This window comes from Paramisgurnus dabryanus, chromosome 1, assembly GCF_030506205.2.
Source record: "Paramisgurnus dabryanus chromosome 1, PD_genome_1.1, whole genome shotgun sequence".
NCBI lineage: Eukaryota > Metazoa > Chordata > Actinopteri > Cypriniformes > Cobitidae > Paramisgurnus > Paramisgurnus dabryanus.
Genome location: NC_133337.1, coordinates 57,698,653 through 57,721,607, shown reverse-complemented (window position 1 = coordinate 57,721,607; position 22,955 = coordinate 57,698,653). Strand labels below are relative to the sequence as shown.

Here is a 22,955-nt window from a genome sequence, read left to right as displayed (position 1 = left end):
TTGCGCGCACTCGCTTAGTCTACGAGTCCGTAGGGTGTCCCATCTGTCATTTTTACGCTCCAAAGTGTGCTCATCAGCGCCCCGTTCCCCAAAGACCGCATCAAGCTTTTCGTTACCGAAAGCTAGTTATTGGCTTCATAGTTTTGAAAATTGATATTTCTATGACAAAACCACACGGATTGCCCTCAGAAGGGCTTTGTTTATACCCTGGAGCTGTTTGGATTCGTTTGGTCAAGGATGGATGCAAATTTTTTTGGACTTGAATGAGGTCGACCCCAAATCCTTATATTTTATTTACTGAAAGATCTTATGTCATCCTTTAGTCACTCTCGTTTAGTTACAAACCTGTATAATTTTTTTGTTCTGATGAACATGAAGGAAGATATTTTGAGGAATGTTTGTAACCAAATGGTTCGTGAACCCCATTCACTTCCATAGTAGGAAAAAGGATACTATGGAAGTGAATGAACGGTTTGATTATGAACATTCCACAAAATATCTTCTTTCGGGTTCATCAGAACAAAAGAAATCTATACAGGTTTGTAACATGATAGTGACTCAAAATGATGACAGAACTTTCATTTTTGGGTGAACTTTTCCTTTAAATGCCCTCCCAGGATGAAAGTTGCTGCAGAATGCTTAAATGTACATCACTGAAGGTTGTATGTCAATAAAACAACAAACCGACAAGAATGAGACTTTATTGGATTTATGTGGAGTTTATAACACTAAGATAAAGGGCAGTTTACACATACAATTACAAACAAACATGTCATTTGTATGAGCAACATGATTACCTGTACAATATTTCATACATGGTTGGTTTGTGTACTCAGTGCATAGGCAATCACACACAGAGCAACTGTTGCACAGCACAATAGTATCCGAACAGGCTTTAAATGGAGTAAGGCTGTTTTCTCGAAGACTGAAAATATACCGAGTTTACATTATAAGAAACCTCTGGGGCATGGGGGGGAATGGGTTCAAATGGAGCATGACCGAAGTCCAAAGGGCCCCTGCTGCCGGACGATTTAGTGCACAGTACCACCCCATCCATCCGCATGCATGACGTTATGTACTATCACGATTTCTAAAGCAAGCACTTTTATTCTTCTGTAAACATGAGGCACTTTGTGGCAACCACAGGCATACAACATATTGCACGAATCAGCTAAGAAAGAGTGACGTGAAACATATACACTGGCACCTTTGAAGACTTCTTGTTTTTCATTAAACCTGAAATGAATTTCTGATGCTGCCTGTGAGCTCCACACACCCGTGCCACGTAAAGGATGTCCGAGGTTTTGCATGTTAAGGTACTGTGGCTAAATGAAGTGTCTCGTGTGGCAGAAATGGCCTAAGGATTAATGCGAGATCGTTATGCCCTCGGGTAGTCTGTCACACGTTAAAGCGCTAAACATCCGAAAGAAGTCATGTGCATGTGTTAGGGAGGACTATGATAACGGAAAATCTGCCGAAGATCTCTGTCGGAAAGTGACTGAATACTTTCATAAATAGTTGCATTATTTATTTTTATTTTATTTTATGCTTTCTTAAAAAAACCTAAAAACATTTTCAGTCAATAACACATTTGATTCTATGTTGATGCACAGCGACAAAAGTAATGGACACCAAGACTTTTTCTTTCCCCGCTCTCGTACGTCTGATTGCTGTGAGCATTTCCGTAAAAAAATAAAACCCGACTAAAAATAAAAATACTGTGGACCGCTGACTGAAACCCTGCAAAAACCTGTAACAGTGCACATGTCTAGTACAATATGTTGCTCTTGTATAGTAGCTTTAAATAAGTCAGTGCTTGGGCAGAATGGTAGGGCATCAAAGCAGTAGAAGAGTAAGCATTGTCAACTTCAAGTAAAGCAAAGAATACCTCCCGTGAGCCCCGCCTCTACAAAAAAAAAATCAAGCTTAATTTGGCAGGTTTTCAGTGATCTGAAATGTAAACAAAAAGAAAGTTTTTCCTGGATTGGTTAGTGTACAATCACATGTTTGAAGGCCGAGTTTACTCCTCACATCTGGGATTTGTATTCTTTCTCTAAGGAAGGTGAGATGGGCTGGTGACTAGTGTGAAGCCTGAATGCTAACAGTACAGGAAAAAGGCAGCTTACTCACTACCCTCGGTAAAGATTCTTGCCCAAGAGACTGAGAAAGTTTTTTGTCTTTTTCATTTTTCGCCTGACCTCAACAGCGAGATGTGCTAAAAAAAGATTTGGCATGCTTAAAAGTAAATTATACATTTAAATATTCTCATATATAGGGCTTTAATATTTCCGAAGCAAGCACGGGACTTTGTCAAATCTGTAGCTGCACTATGTTGTTTCCATCCAAACAGAACGAGGCCTGTGGCCTTCAAGAAGAGGTATGAAATAAAAACACAATGAACTCTATCTAGCCAGGGACATCATCAGATTGGAGTTGAAGACTATCGGTTATGCACGCAAGTGCGGCTAACAGTTACGAACACGCACCGCAGTGCGTTTAAATGCACCATGAGATTCGCACCGAATTGAGTATACATCTGCAGTTTGTAAGCACCTTTGCTGGATAAACGTATGACCCAGATTTCATTAGATCACGGACTATAAGGCTACAAACACGATTTAGGGAACCGTAGCTCTGATGTCCGACAGCCAAGGCTGAAGGTTTGCGAATGCTGTCGAACAAAATCAAAACTTGCATCCAAGGTTGATACATTCAAGGGCTTTTCTTAGTTTGCAATGCCATGCATGAAATGTTGTAATCCGAGCAACCAGTTGGCATGGCATCCCATTTGCTTCTACGCTAGGTGTAGCGAAGTTCAGCTAGCTTCCATAACGCAATTCTGATTCTGATTCAGAAGCTACTGCGAGCTTAGATCGTTAACTGTTAGGAACTGAAAACAAAACATAAAAATGGATTTAAACAAGTGCCAGTGGACAAGGGGAAGTTATAAAATGAAGTGACTGTTTACAGATTCAAATCTCGTATGCAGAAGCCGTAAGGAGGACGTAGGATGGCAATGACTTCCTTCAAAAAACACTTTTAGAAAAACATTGTATAGCATTTATTAGACAATATGGATTCCAATAACATGCACACCTTCTTTGATGAGCTATAGTGTTAACATTATTGCAACACTGGTTTCCATGTTGTTTGTGTGTATTTGCATTAAAAAGAAAGGAAAATGACAATAATACATATTGTGTAGCTTACTGTAGAAGAATCATTAGCACTGTAGTAATAATGATGAATCCAGATAGACAAATGTTGTAAGTTTCCACTGAACAACCCAAATGAAAAATGCTGGCGTTTCAACAGCATGAGGAAAAACTTCACAGTAGGTAGATAAGCACAGACATGAGGGCATGAAGGAGGTTGATTTAAGCACTGGCCTTGGTTTCAACAGGTGATGGGGAGCAGCAAATTTCGACCTCCACTGAATTCTCCCATAGACGATCTCCCATCCAGAATGGGGTTTCTTTTTCGTTACGGCATGACGATGTATTTACATAATAGCTACTGACACGTTTTCCACGGAACATCAGTGTTGATACTTCATGGAGAAGGGGGTGAACGAACGAAAAAAATAATTGGTCAGCATTTATGTCCCTAAAACCGGTGACGTGTGTCCTACTTCTGTTTGGAAAAATGTACTTGCTTTCAGTTCGTATTCAAGTTTTATCCTTTATACAACTCTATTACGCATGTCTTTTCTTCCCATAAAAATATTTCAAACTTTTGTAATCTGCTCGTCGTCAAATTGTTCATTTTCTGGGTCCGAGTCCGTTGTGTCAGAATATCTATAATGGTCCGGTTCATTATCGCTAACATCCGGGGTTACAGATGTAGAAGTGCTGGCCTCCGAGTTGGATGGTTCCTCCACTGTTTTCGTGAAGTAAAGCTTCACCTAGAGAGGAAAAAACACAGTTTTAGCAGCAGATACAAACTATTAATAAATAAAGCCCTTTTCGGACAGTATTAGTTTGTTTCTAATGAGCAGGGTACCCCCAGGATTGTCAAACCTAAATTTAAGGGTTTTTAAGACCTTTTTAATACCACTACAAATGAAATGTAATACCTACATCACACACATTCGGGTAGAATAAATAATATTAAACGTAATATACCTCAAATAATTACTATTTACAAGTGTTTGAACATTCATGACAACATGGCCTAACCCTTATCTTTACCCAACAATCAAAACCAACAATCAAATAGATTTAAATGAACATTTATTTTAAATTTGAAAATCCCTAAATCAGGGATCGGCAACTGGAGGTCCAGGCCCTCCTCTTTATCTTGTGCAGCCCACCACGTTTTAATATGACCATTATGTCGGAGAAGGTAATTCATGTTAAAACAATGCAATAAACTGCAAACCAAACCATAACACCAATTTTAAGGTTTTTTTTTTGCTGTTTAATATAGTTAAGATAATAAAACATCTAATAACACTCATCAGTAATGTTCTGAACCAGAACAATACTGACAAAAAATTAACCATTTTACGGCAAATGAAACAGAAACCCCTTATTGGGATACTCAAATACAACAACAAAGTAAAATTTAATGCTATTTTGACCCTAAAAAGACAAGTGATCTGTTCACTGCACCAGACAAAAAACAGGACACAAGCTCACATATATATTTCTGTTAATCTTTTCTGTTAATCTTTATACAGGACCATACTAAAGTTTTCTAATGCTAACTTAGTCTGACAATGTCAATATATAGCCTATAGTATATATTGCAAGATGATATTATCTAGTAAAAACAGCAAACAAAATATAATAGCTTAAAAATTTGCGTTACTGTTCGCAGCTTATTATTGCATGGATCACACAAGACTATTGTTTAACATATAAATTACCTTATGTTTGACCCCCACAGCCTGGTTCGTTTGACTAGTGTGATCGCTCTCTAGGTTTGGTTAATCGCGCCCTGGCCGGCTTGCAGAGGTGGGCTCGAGCACGGTTCACTTGGGCTCAGGTGCGAAACACGCAATGTGATCGCAAATCGCAGTTTAAAAGGGAGAGACGACAATTACAAGTGACAAGATTGGCAAGCATGTAGGGCTGGGCGATATGACTCAAAAAATTATCGAGAAAATGTTTTCCATATCAGTCGATATCGATAATTATCATGATAAATAAGGAATCTTTACTCCTGTCAAATTTAAAGGCAGATTTTTGCTCCTGAATGAAAATTGTAAAAAACAGACAGTTAATAATGGTTTTAAACTACTTTTTATTCAGAACATGACAAATACAAAAACTAAAATCTTGTTTTAATGCATCTGTATTAAATGTAAATCTATTTGTTATGAAATCAACACATTTCTGACACAAAAGCAGCAGACTACTGTCCCTTTAAGACCCAAGACAGACTGCTTTAAGTTTCAATATACTGAGTAACAGCTGTTTATGTTCACTTAAACAAGAAAGAAAACTTAGTTCAGTGATCACGCGTGTGTTATACATATACGATCTATACACGCTGATAAATGGATGTCAAGGGTGTCACTTTGCTGTGGGAGCGCACATACCCAAACACTATATTCACTGCAGTGGTGGATCTGCTGCTTTTCCTGTTTCCTGAATTTGTGAATGTCCTGAAAATATACTTTTAAAGCTGGGCGGACGTGTGCTTGCGCAAGGCGGACGCTGAATGAAAGTAAAGTATACTGCACGCACCTGTGTCTGCTGTGTTTGACGAACCCTGTTTGCGCGTCCAACATTACACACAAGAAAATGTTTCCGCGCATTTGGATTCCGTGATTCCGTCCGCGTTATCCGCATCGCGAAAATCATAGGTCTCTACTAATAAATAAATAACTTGCCTCATCTTCCACTCCTTCAAGTCTGACTGTCACTGTGATTGTAAACCAAGAGCGCGTGCCGCATCCGGAAGTGCTCGCGCAACATTACGCACAGTGCTTAAACATTATCGATCACTTATCGAACTGTCCTTATCGTTTTATCGAAAAAGTTTATATCGGTAAAATTATCGTTATCGAATTATCGCCCAGCCCTACAAGCATGCAATGCATAATCGAAATGTGACCTCTGCATTTAACCCCTCCCTAGTGAACACATGCACTGCAAGTCGTGAACACACACCTGGAGCATTAGGCAGCTATCCCAGCGCCCAGGGAGCAAGTAAGGGCACCACAGTTACAACCTGCCGCACGTGAGCCTCAAACCTGCAACTCTCGGGTAACAAGCCCAATGCTCTAACCACTAGGCTACAACTGCCCCTACAATTGCGAGACCACTCACTTTCATCTGCCTTTGTAAAAACCTTGTGATGTGAGCAGCAGCGTTATGTGAATATCCGAGCTGCACATGTGGCAGATCAACTAAGCAATATGATGGCATGTGAGAGGGCTGCATGTCATCGCGCACCAAAAGACTCCGAATAAAAACACAGACTTAACATTACAATGGGTTCCAGCGTTAAGAGAGTGTTTTACTTTCTGCTAATTTTTATATCATCCTACACAGGGAATAATATGGATTTTTTCCAGAAACTTCTTGCATAATATAGATTCAAGCACTTTCAATGATCTGTATCTATGTATGTATATTTTTAAAAACTTCCCAGGGCCTTGAATTTTTTTGCCTGGGAACCCTGTAGGGGGGACAATCGCACTGGGTCACGGTTTGGATAGTGTGAGTGTGCCCTAAATGATGAATATACCTTATGTGCCCACAAGAAACAATTACCATCCAAATAGGGCTTAATACTGCATTTCTACATTAGACAAACTGTTATCCAGTACTGCTGCTTAACACACCTTGAAATTTGGAGAGAAGTATCTGTTGGCTTTATCCTTATTGGCCTTATCCAAGTCATTCTTGGTTAAAGCCAGGATTAGATAATCCTTTTCATTCTCTCCCCGTTCTGTGGTCTGGATCCCATCCAGTTCCTTCACTAAACCTCCGTTTTCCACCTTCTCGGTGCCTTCCTCTGGTCCAGGGATGAAGAAGGTGTTCACCCAAAAGTGAAACATCTTTTCCTGATTCATTTCAGGGAAGAAAAAGCAAAAAACAAGGAATGAAATGGATGTGCACAACAACTGCAACAGGCAATTTCTGTATCCACGCAGAAAGCCTTAGGATACGGCGCACAAACATTTTTGAGTTACGAGAGGATAGACACGTACCTTTTTCATCATCTTGTTCTGCTTGTGGAAGAACTCCACCTTGATGTCTCCACAAACAGGCAGCGGCTGTGGAAACTCAAAGAAGATGTATTTCTCTTCTCTCCTCGTGTGTGTTGGGTTGGACGTGTGGATCTTCACCTTTAGCTGATACACCACAAACTGAGGATCTGAGAGAATACATTGCAGTTGTCAGTACAGCTCTGTGCGTATGGTCTTTGTTACACAGACAAAAAAGTAGGTATGCTCCGATCGAACGGCCGCAGATCAGTATCGGCCGATAAACGGCATTGAATGACTCGATCAGTACCCGCTAAATTTGCCAAACCATGCCCGAAGCTCGATTGTCACCCCTCCCTACTCCCCCAGATGCACGCACTCACACTGTACGTCTTATCGATCCGAGTCCGGACGCGCTTTCGTCATTAAGATGCGATTGTTTTGAAAAAAGCAGGAAGTAAAGCTCTCTCTTAACACTGGAACCCACCGTAATGACACAAGTCTGTGTTTTTTATTCTGAGTCATTTGGTGCGCGATTACAGACAGCCCTCTCACATGTCATCATATTGCTTAGTTGATCTGTCACGTGTGCAGCTCGGACATTAACGTAACCCCGCTGCTCGAGGCAAAAGGTTTTTACGGAGGCAGATGAAGGTGAGTGGTCGCGCAACTGACGTGTTCACCTTTTGAATCGCGCTCAGGCACAATTGCGCTCACACCACAGCCTTCCGCGCCTGAGCCCAAGTGAACCGCGCTCCAGCCCACCTCTGCAACCCGGCCGCGGCGCGATTAACCAATCCGCGCCCGGGCACGGAACAGAGCGATCACACTAGTCAAACAAACCAGGCTTTGGGGGTCAAATGCGCCCGAGCACGGTTTGGTTTGGATAGTGTGAGTGCGCCCTCAGAGACCATTTTTACACAGTGCGAGTATTATACACAGTGCGAGTATTATAACCTAATTCGTCTCTCAATAAAATCACTCTGTGCTCTTCACTGAAGAAATGATGTACTTCATATGAATGCGTGCATATTTAATTCATACAGTAAAGACTGTAAAGTGTTTTTATTTCATTACTTTTAACAGACATAACAGGCATATTTAATTTCAACATCTGTGGTATTACTTTATATAGAATTTTTTTTTTTTACAGTTACAGCCATCAAAGAGCTTGCATATCAGTTTAAAAAAATCAGTATCGGGCATTGATTTCGACCGATCACGAAGACAACAAATCGGTATTGGCTGCCAAAATACTGATCGGAGCATCCCTACAAACATTTTTGCTAATGCGCATTTGTTACAAGAAATACAAGAAAAGCATAGAGGAAAACAACAGGATAGAGAGAGCGCCGCTGCTGGCAATATTTATACAGAAAAGACAAATTAATAATGGCATGCTAAGGGCCCTATTCTGAGAACAGCTGACCAAGACCACGCTTCCCAAATGGCTCATTTGAAAAGACCACCCAAAAGTGGCTACGACTTGGCAAAAACATTTTAAACTGTAATACTGCCTAGGGCCAACAAAACTTAAATGACAAATATTTTATAAAAAATTGTTGTTACCCCAATGCCAATTGGTTTTTCTGAACCCATGTGGAATCTGCTCGCTCTTGCTTTTTACAGCAGTATCCCCTTGGAGAAAAAGAAGGAGATTAAAGACTGTCCAGCAGTCTGGTCAAAGCAAGAGAGAGAGGACTATGAAGGGGAAGAGAGATATTGAAAACACAGTACACACACATGCAGAGCCTTAAGAGACTCGACAAAGGTGAAATATTAAGACTGCACCCATTAGCAAAGTCTTGAACAGATATTACAAAGACATACACGTTAAAAATATTTACAAAGAATAAACAGAGGCTGAATGATTAAAGAAATTATCCAATCCTGGAGCTGTATCCCTTTAGCCTTTCTGTCATGTGTTAAGCAAATGCCCTGAAACCTGAAGACCACGTACAGCAGGCTCAGTCAGTTTTACTATAGACATGTTCAGAATAGGGCCCACGGGAGATACAGTCGCACACAGAGAAACACGTATGCAGTATTACACGGCCAGTACAGGTAAAGGATTTTCGAGAACGGCCTGGAAAATCCTTCCGTTTGTCCTGGCATTCCAGACACCTTTCAAGAACATTCTTTGAAGATGACTTAAAGCGCCAGAAACTAAAGCGCAGAAGTAAAATTCTGGTCTATCAGGACAAGACTTGATATTCTGGTTTATGTCGAGATGAACAGAAAAGGAAAGTAGGAGATTGTGGGTCAGAATTTGGAACAGGTAAAGCAAGAAGAAAAGGCAGAGAGTCTCTGAGCAACGTGAATGCTGGGTTTAAAGCAGCAGCGAAAGGGTTGGGTGTAGGGGTGGGCGGTATGACCAAAAATCCAATTTACGTAATGAGTAATTTTATTTCACGGTAGCGATATTTTTCACGGTAAACATGTATTCAGTTTATGTTGTTTTGAGAATATAAAAATTTCCCCTCATATAGATTTTAACTTAATGCTCACTACAGTTTTAAAATATGGGAGAGTTAAAGTTAGTGTTAAAGTAAAAATTTCAAGAAGATAACAACAGATAAAGTCCTAATCTTGTTTTTAATTGATATATTAATTTCATAGACTATTGAAGCTATAGTATGCATTCATTGTATTTTGTATTTATGCATACAATACATTAAAAATATGCAATATGTAAAATGAACACAACAGGTATGAATATATGCACAAACCTACAGGCAGGATAATACCTGCATATGAGAGATGGGGCTCTGGATATAGATTATAAATATGACAGGTGCTATGATGTGATGACCATGAAGTCTGTTTTATGGTCTTGACGCCCCCTTTAGCCTACTTTCTATTAGACCTTTAACATTGCGTCTCTCTCGTCTTTTTGATCAAAGATGTTTGAACTAGTGCGCAAATGGCGCGTCAAACTACATCATTCCAGCAAAAAACTTTACAACAATTAGCATTCTGTGCGAGAAGAGCTTTCTTAATTTGGCAACACAGCCACTTGCGCGCGCCTCGGGAGACACTGTGCGAGAAACTGCGGCTGCATGAGCACAGAGAGCGAGCCCCACATTATTATGAAATGTCACAAATAAGTTGTAAAATAATCCACGCATAACAAATGAATATGTTTCTTCATCACAATCAAAGTCTAACATGCGGGAATGCAGAGTTAGCCACGCCCACTCATTTACATTCGCAGTATGTAACGGTATAGAAAAATTATGTTATGTCTGACATTTTATTCCGCAATAACAGAATATACAGTCATATCGCCCAGCCCTAGTTGAGTGTAAAGGCAGAAGAATAGTCAATTTTTACGTGTTCGTGAGGGTCTGCGAGACGCACTTTTCATCAAAAGAAAAGTTAGACTGTTAAAACTTTTACGCATAGGTCATGTATGTGCCTTCAGGAGAATGTAGTATGTAACCCAAGAGATGCATTAAATTCTAATCGCAATGCGCATGCGTCAAACGTCTGTGTAAACTTACAAGTCAAAAGCTGTGTCCCAATTCAGGGGCTGCGACCTTCTAAGGACGTATTTTAAGACCGATTGCGTCACAGCAGCGCGACTTCAGGCTGGTAAGGCCGTCCCAATTCGAAGGATGCTTAGAATGAAGCCTCAAAATGCGTCCTCATTTCTCCGCGCTGTTAAGGATAGAAGGAATGGATCCTTAACAGCGGAGGATATCCCAAGATTCATTGCGCGGCTGCAACGGCAGCTGGATATTCTAAAATAAACAATTAAAACCTTCATTAAATAAAAGTGTGTATTTATCAAAAAAAGTTTGTCACTGTTTTAGTATTATAAGTTATGTTTTGTGTTAATATTATTATTTTTATGATGCATATATTTCTAAGGTTGATTAATTTAATTTAATATACTGTTGAATAGTTTAATCTACATCAACGTGTCATATTTTCTAAACTAAATTAATATTTTTCTGATTTCATATTTATTTTAATAAGTCAGAAACGTTTCCGCTATGTCCTGCTGACAGGCGCAGCAGGTGACGCCAATTATGGGTCGTCCGAAGGTTAGACCGTCTCATTTCAGTTCTCTTCGCGGATTTCTGAGGCTGCCACCTTGAAAGACCGAGTGCTCATATTTAAGGTCGCATGCTTAGAAGGTCGCAGCCCCTGAATTGGGACACAGCTGAACTATACTTTGTACGCATGCGGTCAAACGCACAGGCTTGCGTTCACATACACGTAAAAAAACAGCCTATACTCCGGGCTTCAGCTGTAACCGGCTGAGAGGGGCAATATTTACACCTGGTATTAAGAGCTGTTCAGGGCAAAGTGAGCGGAAGTGGATAGCACCAAATTCTAAGTGTAAACTGGGTCAGTTTGTGATCGGATTAAACCACACTCTGATGTTGAAAACTCATGTAACCACATGTAAATACCAATCTACTTTCAAAAGGAAAGGACGGCCTACTTACCATCAATCAATGTACTACAAAGTTTTCAACTTTGCAGTTTCAAAAGAAATAAACATTTGAAAAATTTAAAACATACAAATCACGTAAAGATAATACAGTAGCTTAAAGACGACAATGAGTACTTGGCACTAAACGTAATTTGGAGTAAGACTGAAAGTATTCGAAGCAGCAGCAGCAGCACACCAACATTCTTTTCTCTTTATTTCTTTTATCGTTTTAATTTTTGCACCTAATCATCACTAACGTAACAAGTGATGTATGTGGTCACACAATCAGACTCTATCCTTGGAATTCCTATCATAGGGGACACATCTGAGACTTGTGCTAATACCAGGTGTAAACAGCAATCGGTCTCACCTGACCGCCAAAGATGGTAATATCAGGTGTAAAACAAGACCAGGCACAAATATATATCATAGAGAGAAAGTGAGAACTTACTGCATGTTCCTCCACTGAACATGGGCACCGTCTCAAACACCATCTTGTGAAAGAGCAAGGCCACAGGTTTGTAATCCAACTTATTCTTCAGAAGGTGGCTGTAGTAGTACACATATCGCCTCTGACTGGGAATAGTCACTCCCTGTGAAACAAAAGAACCCTAAGTGTTAAAGCAAAGCAAACATCTCTGTGGTCCTAACAACATGAATTTCGTTGTGTGACTGTCATGTTGCATTATGCCATTTTTAATATTAAGAATTTTCAAAACAGGTGACCTAAGCCAATGACCTAGTCAAAAAGGATTATTTGAAGAATGAATCACCACATGCATTTAACCTATTTATCAAAACCAGTGACATTGCAGGGCTCAACATAAAGGACTGCCCGGTGGCCCGGGGCAAGCATGAGAGACATTCGGGCCAGTGCTTCTCCATCAGTCACTAAAATATATTTTTCATCAATGTATATTATTTTTAGTGATGCACCGATGTATCGGCCGCCGATATTTATCGACCGATTTTTGATGAATTTGAAACCATCGGCATATCGGCAGTAGCACGATAAAGGCCGATACCGATTGTTTATTAATTAACTGCATAAAGAAATCTATTATATGTAAAAATATGAGTTAATGTTGTTAATAAAATAATTGCTGAATAGCAAAAACCACCTTTGAAGGTTGTCATGCTGTCTTATTATTTTTTTTAGCTTAATTTGTGCCTCTCTTATTAGGTTGGGCAGTTGAATGTTAATTAGTTCCAATCCATGTTCAGTAAAAATTATTTGATACAGAAATAAACTAGCTTATAGACCAGCTGTATAGTATTGTATACAAGTGTTTAATATCGGTATCGGCCAGAAGTTGTCTGTTTAAATCGGTATCGGCCTAAAAATATCCTATCGGTGCATCCCTAATTATTTTACACCTTGAAAGCAGACATTTACTTGGGTAAAACACGACGTAAGAAACAATGCAATATTTTGCAGTTTGCTGTCTGTTTACAGGTAAAAACAGAAAAGTTGGGAGCTTTTTTCTTTAGAATTATTTTTGACTTATAAATTATTATTAGTAAATATGTGACACTGAAAACATTTTTTATTGAGGCCAGTGAGGGCAAGTAAAAACCTGAACCACTGGCCCAACCGGGCCAGTATAATTAATTATTTGCGTTGAGCCCTAAATTGTTATTACAAAGCAAAAACACAAATTTAGATAAATAACTGTTAATTTTATGGTTTTAAGTGAGAAAACCTAACCATTTAAAAAGAAAGCCAATCACCTTCTTATCTCTGGTCCTAACTTCACCGTAGAAGTCCAGAGCCTCTTGTGCTTTTTTGAATTTGCCTCGATGTAACAAGTACGCGCAAATCATGACACCCGTACGCCCCTTTCCAGCTTTGCAATGAATGGCAGCTACGTGATTGTCGTTTTTACTGAGCCACTTATCCAAATCTTCACAGAAAGGTTTGATAAGCTCTAGCTGAGGAGGATTGTGGTCCTCGAACGGATACTGTGCAACTGCAGAGGAGAAACAGAGTCCAATTACAAACCTTCATCATTAACAGAAACAAAATAACATCACATTTTAGAGTCAGATCTGTGAAGAGCTGCATTTCAAATCACTTACCTCTGCAATTAAATTTGGTAGCATCATAATGTCTTTCTGCACATCTAAACAGAAAAAGATGAGTGCAAAAGTTTAATGTAATGTAAAGTTGACAAACATCGCATAACTGCAAAAATCAGTAACCTCAGCTGAATAACTAACACAATGCAATCCATGCAAAATATGTATACTTTGAATTAAACATCATTACAGCATTTCTGTTAAAATGACAGCAAGAAATGTTCTGCAGAAACATGGTTAAAGACATTTGGATATCAGAAAACTGAAGTAATTTAAAACAAACTTACAGATTATATATTTTGTAATGATTTTTATGCTTTGAATCGAGAAATCTGCAAAAGGAAAAGAACAATAATATCAACAATGTGATTTTGGTGAAACTGTACAAATTTTGACTCTGTCTCACTTTCGTCAGTCTGGTTATTCACACTTTTTTACAGTAGTTCAGTTAAAGGCTAAGTATCACATACAATGACTACATAACAGTATGGCACTTGTTTGCTTTGGGAACACAACAATAGGTAAAACCTTTATGTTAAATGATAAGTACCACAAACACAAGCAGTGTACTTTGGTACTGTTAGCAGGGTTTTTTTTTTAGACAGACATGGTCCAACATTTTTGCATATCAAAACAATCTTGCCTTTTCAGGATCACACAAATATTATTGAACATAGACAGTGAAAAATTAAAGAACTGCTGTGTAATTTATGTTAGAATAAAAAAAACTTACCGGACGACATCATCTATGTTATTTCGGTAGACACCCTCTAGCCTTTCGGCCGGAAACCCCATCGCTATGATATTCGGATAAATATCTAGATAAGTGTGTCAAGGAAATATGTAGATGCTTTTCTTGGATAACTCATAATAGTTTAAAACCACAACTTTATATATCTGATTAAAACATGAACAAAAAATATAAATATTCCTGTAGCTCACTTGGTAGAGCATTGTGTTAGCAGTGCAAAAGTTCATGGGTTTGTTCCCCAGGGAACAGGCATACTGACACAATGTATACCTTTAAATTCACTGTATGTCACTTTGGATCAAAGCATCTGCCAAATGCATAAATGTAAAAATTGTGTCATGATTTACATAGCCTTGTTCCAAATGTCCATGACATCTCTTTTTTCTTCTGTGAAACACAGTAATGCAAGTAAACTCATAAATCCTGGCCACTCTCCCCCATATAACGGAAAGAAAGGGGGACCTGACCTGTCAAGCTTAATAATCCATCTTATTACTAGACTTCTGAAGCCATATGAATGGAGCACTGTCACTGTTCACTAAAATTGCCCGTTTGCTGAAGCCCTCAAATAAACATACAAGGTCTTCAGAAGCACTAGCCTCGGATTTACATGAATGCCGTTTTGCGAAAAAATACGATTTCTGTAGTCCTTCTCCGAGCAGATGACTTCGAACGTAGCATATGAGTTGTATGGATGACTTTAGTAATCTTTTCATAGTACTTTTTGTCATATAGATATTTTTGTTTTTGGGGGGATATTTTGCCTTCAATTGGATAGTATGGAAAGGAAAGAACAGAAAAGTACAAGCATAGATTGCAAAGAGGGGAACGGGAGCCACAATGGACCTCAAGCCAGGAATCAAAAAAAAGTTTGTGCCACGTCACAGTACTGTCCACTACACTATGAGCTCCAATGTCAGTTTGAACTTTGACAGCTTTGCTTTATGATTTTCAATATACAGGCATGTGATTGGCCAAAGACAAAAAAGAATGTGTCTTACTCGACTGATGACTTAACATCCTGAATGTAGTCACTCTACGCATCTGCAACAAGCACGCGCATGATGAAGAACACAGAAAAGGCGGATGACATCACAGTAACGAGAGCGATTCGAAAGCAGACTTCCTTATGATTTCTCAAATCACTCTTGTGGTACTTTGATGTCACTTGCCTGTCAGAAATCTGTATTTATACAGAAAAATCACATCCCTGAAATTGAGGTTGGTTGCAATTCACAAGCTCACTGCTAGATGCTGCTAAAAAATCCACACTGGACCTTTAATCAAACTTCAGATTTCACACTTTGTACAAACAATTTCTTTAAGAGTGTTAAGAATGAAGCTGCAGTATTACAAAAGGTAGAGGTGAGAGAGATACAACACACAGCCCTGAAATTATGTAGGAAAAAAGAATACTATAGAAGTTCATGGAGCTCATGAATGGTTTGGTTACAAACATTCCTCAAAATATCTTCCTTCGTGTTCATCCAAATAAATACATTTATACAGGTTTGTATCAATATGAGAGTAAATGATGAGAGAATTTTCTTTTTTGGGTGAACTATCCCTTTAACTTTTACTTGTGCAATGAGAGGTCGAATAACAGGATCCTGGGTAATATAGAACAGATGGTCCTCACTGTAAGAGACCAATGCATAGACCTCTAACCCAGAGGGCCACACAGGGGCACTAAATAAATCACACTGTGCCTCAAACTGGCCTGGAATCACTTTCCTTCCTCACCTTTCTGTAGCGTGTGCCATAAAAGTACATCACTCCTTAAACCTGACATAAACATGCTGCACTTTATTACCAAACACAACACCAAGTCAAACCCTGCTAAAGCAAACAAACTCCACTCAAGTTTGAACAGAATTGACAGCAATCATCATAAATGTATGAATGTTAAAAAGAGTCTATGTATAGACATTTATAAATGTAAGGTCTGACAATTGTAGGTATCAGCTAAGATCTGAATCCAATATGAACCTACAAACAAACCATTTTATATATATAACAGCGTATTATATATTAACAGCAGTTTTTCTCTTGTAATAACTTGTAACAAAGGACTCTAGGGGCACACTCACATTAGGGCTAACCAAACAGTTCGAGCGACCCAAGCCCAGGCACTCTTTCGTTATTATGATGCGATTGTTTTGAAGAAAACAGGAAGTAAAGCGCTCTCTTAACACTGGAGCCCGTCGTAATGTTAGTCTTGCTGCGTCCGAAACCGCCTACTTCATACTATATAGTACGTGAAATGCAGTAGGCGAGGTGAGTAGTATGTCCGAATACACAGTATTCGAAAAACAGTATGCGAAAAGTACCCGGATGACCTACTACTTCCGGTTAGATTTTGTAGTGTGCATACGATGGACACTTCACTATCCCATGATGCCCTGGCAGAGGAGTTATCCAACGAAGAAGAATATCATGCGGCTGTTTTCGCGCTGGAATGACATGACGTGATGACGACGTATGTCACGTGATGTAGCAACATGGCGGATGTAGTACGTCCGAATCTCATTCATACTACAAGGATTCATACTATACCTACTGTTTTAACGGCAAGTAAGTAGGTAATTCATTTTATTCAGTACCTACTATACAGTATGCGGTTTCGGACGCAGCCTCTGTGTTTTTTTGTTGTTTGGTGCGCGATGACACACAGCCCTCTCACATGCCTATTATTTTGCTTATGCTGGGTACACACCAAAAGATTTTTTACATCTTGTAACATTTTCAAAATGTGATAGACCACTAACATGAGAAAAAAAATCCTACATTTAACTGTTTTGCTCCTATAGTGTGTGGTGTGCCATAATGTTTCAAAGACAGCACACCACACACAAACAGATTTTAACTAGAGTCTTGACTGTGAACATAGGAAATCTCGCGAGACTTCAGAATAAGCAAGGTGAACAATATGCAGGAAGACATATTTAATTATATTGTTTGGAATGATTTTCACAGAAAAAGAAAAGTGTTTGGGTGGAGACAGCGGAAACATAGTCTGTCCAAGTTCACCTTCATAAATCTTCATAAATCTTGATTTATAAACGCGACTTCGCAGACAATTCGGCGCAAATTAAAAAATTGCCATTTACACAGTTACTACAGAAGGCATGCGCGGGCATAGGAGAGACAGCTCGCGCACAAGCACACAGAGAACCAGTGTTTGTGGGAAAACACAGCAAACCTTTCATGATAAACTCGAATCAGTCGTCTTCTCTGCCAGTAACATCTGACGTTTACGTGAAAATGCAAGTACACTGAGGAATCCGCATGGAAAACACAGCCAACTTTTAATTCTTTTACTCAGTGTCATGTATGAGAGGCGCTGTCTAGGGGCTTCACGCAGAGAAAGAGAGAGAGCGCGCGTGCACAAGAGAGGCACAACCGAGCGCTCATAACAATAAATGAAGCAGTTTTAAATGAAAATAAAAATGTAAATGTTGCGGCCATTGTTGATTTTGTGGCGCACACAAACAAATAATGTATGGATAACACTGCCAGGAGCAGAAGCCGCCATTACGCGAAAATGAATGTAAACAGCGACGCGTTTTACGCATGTCGACGTATTTTCATAGTCAACGTAATCGATCACGTCGACGCGTCGTTGCAGCACTAGTTGATACATCATGCGTGTACCTCAGACATTCAGTTTTAAGAAAGGCAGATGAAGGCAATTGATGTCTTTCCCTTTGAACGGTGCTCTGGTGCGATTTACGATCACACTGCGCGATCCGCGCGGCCTCTGCAAGCCGGCCAGGGCACGATTAACCAAACCGCGCCCGGGCACGGTGCAGAGCAATCATCAAACTAGTCAAATGAACCAGGCTTTGGGGGTCAACGCGCCCAGGTGCGGTTTGGTAGTGTGAGTGCACCCTAACAAATACATCTACAACTGGAACACAAAAAATGACACACTACATTTATGCATTTGGCACCAGTTTCAATTCAAAGCGACAAACAGTGTACTTAAGTTATACGTTTTATCAGTAAATGTGCACCTTGAAAATTCTAACCGATAGCCTTTGTGCTGCCAAAGCAAGGAGCTACACATCTGAGCTACAGAAACACTGCATGTTTATCAAGCATGATCTTCCTGTGCTGACTGGTGTAATGGTTTACATGTTGGTACTTGGATAACACTCCAAAACTGAAAAGAAACATCCACTACACTGTGAACAAACTCTCGTGCGCAGTGGCATGCACAGGGTCTTTTAAAGTGGACCATCTGATGAAGCGTGATATGAGAACATCCTAAATTCATTTAACCACCAATTTGTTGATGTTTACTGCAAAAAATCAAAGGAAAAACAAGGTTCTGATGTTAAATGGATAATCATACGCAATGTGATGGAATCATGGATAAGTGAATGTTTAAAGTCCCTGCAGATGACAGTGGCTCCTTTTGTCATCTGTTCCAACTGTTTACAGTTAAAATGTATGTTAACATGCAAAAGGTTTTTGTTAGGGTACCGGATTAGTTTAATTTCAGAGGTCATAAAGAATGCTTTGATCAACAAAGACTGGAAATCGTAAAGAAAAAACGTATACGTATACATCAAAGCAAATTATTTGGTAAATGAAATACAGATCTAAATGATCTATATATAAAAATCACTGTCGTCATAATCACTAACAGTGAATACCGGATATGACGCATGCTATTTATATTGCAGTAAATAACCAGCTACAAAGCAAACGCTGTCATTCTAATATTGAGCATGGTAACAACTTGTCACTATGTGTTATATTGTTGCTTTGCACAGAAACAAAGTTGTTACTACTGTGTGAAACAGTTCTGCAGCTGTAGTAAAGACCATTTGTTTAACCTCCACCTAAAAAAAATCTTCACATATGAAATCATGTACTGTGACAGTACGTAGTGAATAAGATTAATTATCTACTGCTTTAGCTATAGTCTAGTCATTTTTACACGTGTTTATATGCAAAGGTACATGCGCAGTCAAACGAACAAGCCTTGTAAAGTATAGTTTACTTGACTCGTACGTGTACACACGTTTGACACAAGCGTAATGTGACAAAACACGATGCATCTCCCGGCTACATTCTCCTGTAGGCGCATGCGCGACCTACGCAAACAATGTATGCTGCTGGGTTTCAAAAATCTTGCGGTTCGTGTACAGTACGTGTGCACTCTTCATCATGCGCACTGTCCGTGGATCCCTGCATCCGCGTAAAAAACAGAGCATACTTCAGTCTTAAATTGTTAAAACAGTATGTTCGATATAGTATGTACATGTGCAGTAGGTTTACATTTCGGACATACTTCATCCGCCATGTTTTTACTGTCATATGACCCTTATGTCCTTTGACCTATAACGTGATCAGAACAACCACAACCATCATTTACAAACAAAGTGAGTGATTTTGAGTGTTGGGAGGGAAATGGTCTAATGTAAACAGGACCACAGCCTCATATAGGCCATTTTCTAGGATGCTATAGTTTTGGTATCAGTGTTTTCCCAGCAGGATAAGACAATACCATCTATATAGGTATTGTCTGATATGACCCTCCTGCTTTGCAACAGAAAATCTGCCTGATCTTTCCAACAAGCTTGAATGTTAACTTGTGCAGCTGTATATTTTCAAACAGGGATGAATCCCCTATCTTTGGATTTTATTTTCATCATGCCCTGTTTTAAATTAACAAGCATCTCACAAGGCTTTAACTTGCATATTATCCCACTTCATGAAACATTTATCGTGTACTGCCATCTATTCCAAAATGACGAGATATGAATTTTGGTCAATATTGCCCCTCAACCATTTTCACAAAAAAAAGCTGGGCATAAAATCCAAAAATTGTATATCTGATCATATCAAGTAGAACAATTGTCTTGTTTTGAGCCTAATAAACATGGAGGACCTGCTACCTTTATATTTACATGACCTGATGTGTTATATTTTATCAGCTACCACTTTTTGCCACTAAAATTTTCTTAATTTTAGCTTTGGACAGTGTTTATCCGTACCAAATGAAGGTGGTGCTAGAATTAAGTAATTCATCATATTTATCACTGTAGGTATTCTTTCTGTGAGAAAGATGTATGCACTTCATTAATTGGCAGCACGTATTTACAATGCAATGAGCGCATAGCATGATGCAATAAAAGGCCAAATCCAATGTGTCAATTCAGTGAGCCCACACACCATCTCAACATGCAGGACAAAAATCAATGTCAACGCAAATCGATTCATTCATAGGCTACTCGTGTAAATTTACTAAGCCTAAAAGCAAAATTGCAAATACAGTTGTTAATTCAAATATGTTTTGTGAATTAAGATATTCCAGAGACTCATACAGCCATTTGTTATATTGTCATGTAAAGGAAGAATAGCTGGATGATGGTATCACGTCCTCTAACTGTCCTTTCTGCTTTGATTGTTGTTCATTTAAAAAGAAAATTCACACTGAATCACCCGCTTTATCTACAACCACACAACCTATTTGAACAACCCTACGATCGTCATACATCCTAAACATTTGCTTCATTACAAACCACACTGACATACGGCACATAACACTGCGCAGGCATCAATGACGTTTCTATAATAAAACGCAGCAGACACCTAAAGGATCCATCATAGTGTAATAAGACTGCGTGAATCGTTTGGTTACAAAAGACATACTTTAAATACTACAGCTTTTCCTTTTGTGTGCAAGCGTGTCGACGGACGCAGTTTTTCTTAAAACTGCTCCCAAGTGAAGCGCGATATGTATTTGATGCACGCAGCTGATGCAACGGCTCTTTGTGTGACACCGCTCGTGCATTTCATCTAATCCATCGCATTATATAGGCCAGTGAACCCTCGACGGATCTTTTGTTTTAAATCCCCAAACTGCGTTTCGTGCGAGGAGCTAGAAATTGGGTCGTTTTGCGTCTAGGATTACCGATTAGCTCTCAATCGACAGATCAGATTACGTAAGAATACAAAAATGACCATTTACAATCTCAATATATTGTAGTTAGCCATAGACTCAAAGTGAAATAGATGAATGTTAAGTTGCAAACGAGCACAGTACAAATACAATGACTGCATGTGCAGTTGATTTTCTGTCTGCTTAGGAACATGTTTAAATTGACAACTTGACATGAAATTAACCAGCGCCGGCTTTGACTTGATCCTGCTACAGAAACCAATCGATCCAGATCAAGTCAAGCTCCAGTCGGTGACTAAGTGGTAGTGTCAATAGTTTCTGCATAACACTTATAAAAACGACAAACGCACATTTTCTGCATCTTCAGAGAATCATTAGAGGCTTAACACAATGTAAGCCTTTACCTTCATTGCAGACACGGATTTTTACACAATAGACTAAACAGGAACATTTGATTGATCAGTAAGGATACAGGTCAAGTCCAAGTCGAACCCGTCTTCCTGGTATCTCCTTTTGTTTCGGCTGACAAATTCCTTTATGATCCCAGCCATGGCTGTGACAGGAGTCTTTAACGTATTTAGTGTGAGAGAGAGTATTGTTGCTTTTTGCGCGATCGGTGGCCTTTATGAGCTGCTCGTTTAGCAGTCCTTTCAGTCACCAGCTAGCTCACCTGCTAACTAGAATGGAGTCTGCTGTGGCTCTCTCATCAAGGGCCTCGCTCCAAACCACCACAGGCCCGGCTTCCAAAATGCCGTCCGCTGCTCAGACGAGCCCCAGGTGAAAAGACAATTAACTCCCCAAGTCGCGAACCGCAGTGTTTCAAATGCACGGCAAGTCTCTGGTCTCACCGTAGCCGCCGTGGTGGAGCAGAAAGGCGGAGAGACGATCCTCTCCGGGCGCTTGGACTTCAAGGGTTGACGGAGCCCCGCTTGCGCTCGACTCGCGCTCCGTCTGTGAGACCGTACGACTAGCTGCTAGCCTCAGCGGCTAGCGCGCTAGCTCGTCTACACATTCTTAAAAATATAAAAGCCATCGAAAATTTCAATCATCCGCGAAGATTAAGTTCCAACAGGTGAAATGAAAGGTGACAGCCTCCACCAAGAAATTAAAAACGTTATATTTAAATATCGCGTAGGAGCGATTCAGCACACTCTTCAGTCCAGATCCACTTCCTCCGCTTCTCCTCTCCCCTGTTCAACTCTCAAACTTCCATCATGGCTTCCCATTGAAAAAAGATGACGTAGGGTAACATATTCGTCCGCCGTTCAAAATAGTTCCACGAATGCAATATTTCATGAACATACGCTAGAATTTCGGAATTCTCTCGATGTCGGTAAATTAAAATATTATTAAGTACACACAGCACGTGATGTGCTGTTATGATCTTAAACTTACAAGTGTATTAAATATGTCATGTTACGTTACGGCACGCGGATGAACAAGGACGGAACCGGAGCACACACGGACTACTTTTTGTTCCAATGTCACGTGTCTATCTACAGAAACGAGGGAAGTTTCCAATATTTTATATCAGATTTCAGGCAATGTAGATATTACGTAATTCTCAGTTACTTTCAGAGATGCTGGTGTTGTGGGTTTTACA

General features: G+C 39.6%; 1 protein-coding gene across 2 annotated transcripts; it reads right to left on the bottom strand.

The window, feature by feature from the left end:
- Positions 1-685: 685 nt before the first annotated feature.
- ptenb (phosphatase and tensin homolog B) lies at positions 686-22,588 on the bottom strand. 2 transcript variants are annotated; one of them, XM_065242570.2, is made up of 10 exons: positions 21,825-22,588; positions 14,419-14,503; positions 13,973-14,017; positions 13,686-13,729; positions 13,338-13,576; positions 12,058-12,199; positions 8,732-8,800; positions 7,166-7,332; positions 6,797-7,018; positions 686-3,904 (listed from the first exon to the last, which is right to left on the bottom strand). In XM_065242570.2, the coding sequence occupies exons 1-10, from the start codon at positions 21,901-21,903 to the stop codon at positions 3,728-3,730; spliced, it is 1,269 nt and encodes a 422-aa protein (XP_065098642.1). In that variant the 5' UTR covers positions 21,904-22,588; the 3' UTR covers positions 686-3,727. The 2 variants fall into 2 exon arrangements, with proteins under 2 accessions (XP_065098642.1, XP_065098643.1); XM_065242571.2 differs by lacking the exon at positions 8,732-8,800 and having other exon boundaries at positions 21,825-22,587.
- Between the last annotated feature and the right edge of the window lie 367 nt (positions 22,589-22,955).

Excerpts from the sequence above, each read along its gene's own strand:
- ptenb (XM_065242570.2), bottom strand. The coding sequence starts at position 21,903 with ATGGCTGGGATCATAAAGGAATTTGTCAGCCGAAACAAAAGGAGATAC. Across the intron at positions 13,577-13,685 it reads TACCAAATTTAATTGCAGAG|TTGCACAGTATCCGTTCGAG; the intron begins GTAAGTGATTTG and ends TCTCCTCTGCAG. Across the intron at positions 12,200-13,337 it reads TTAGGACCAGAGATAAGAAG|GGAGTGACTATTCCCAGTCA; the intron begins GTGATTGGCTTT and ends TTTGTTTCACAG.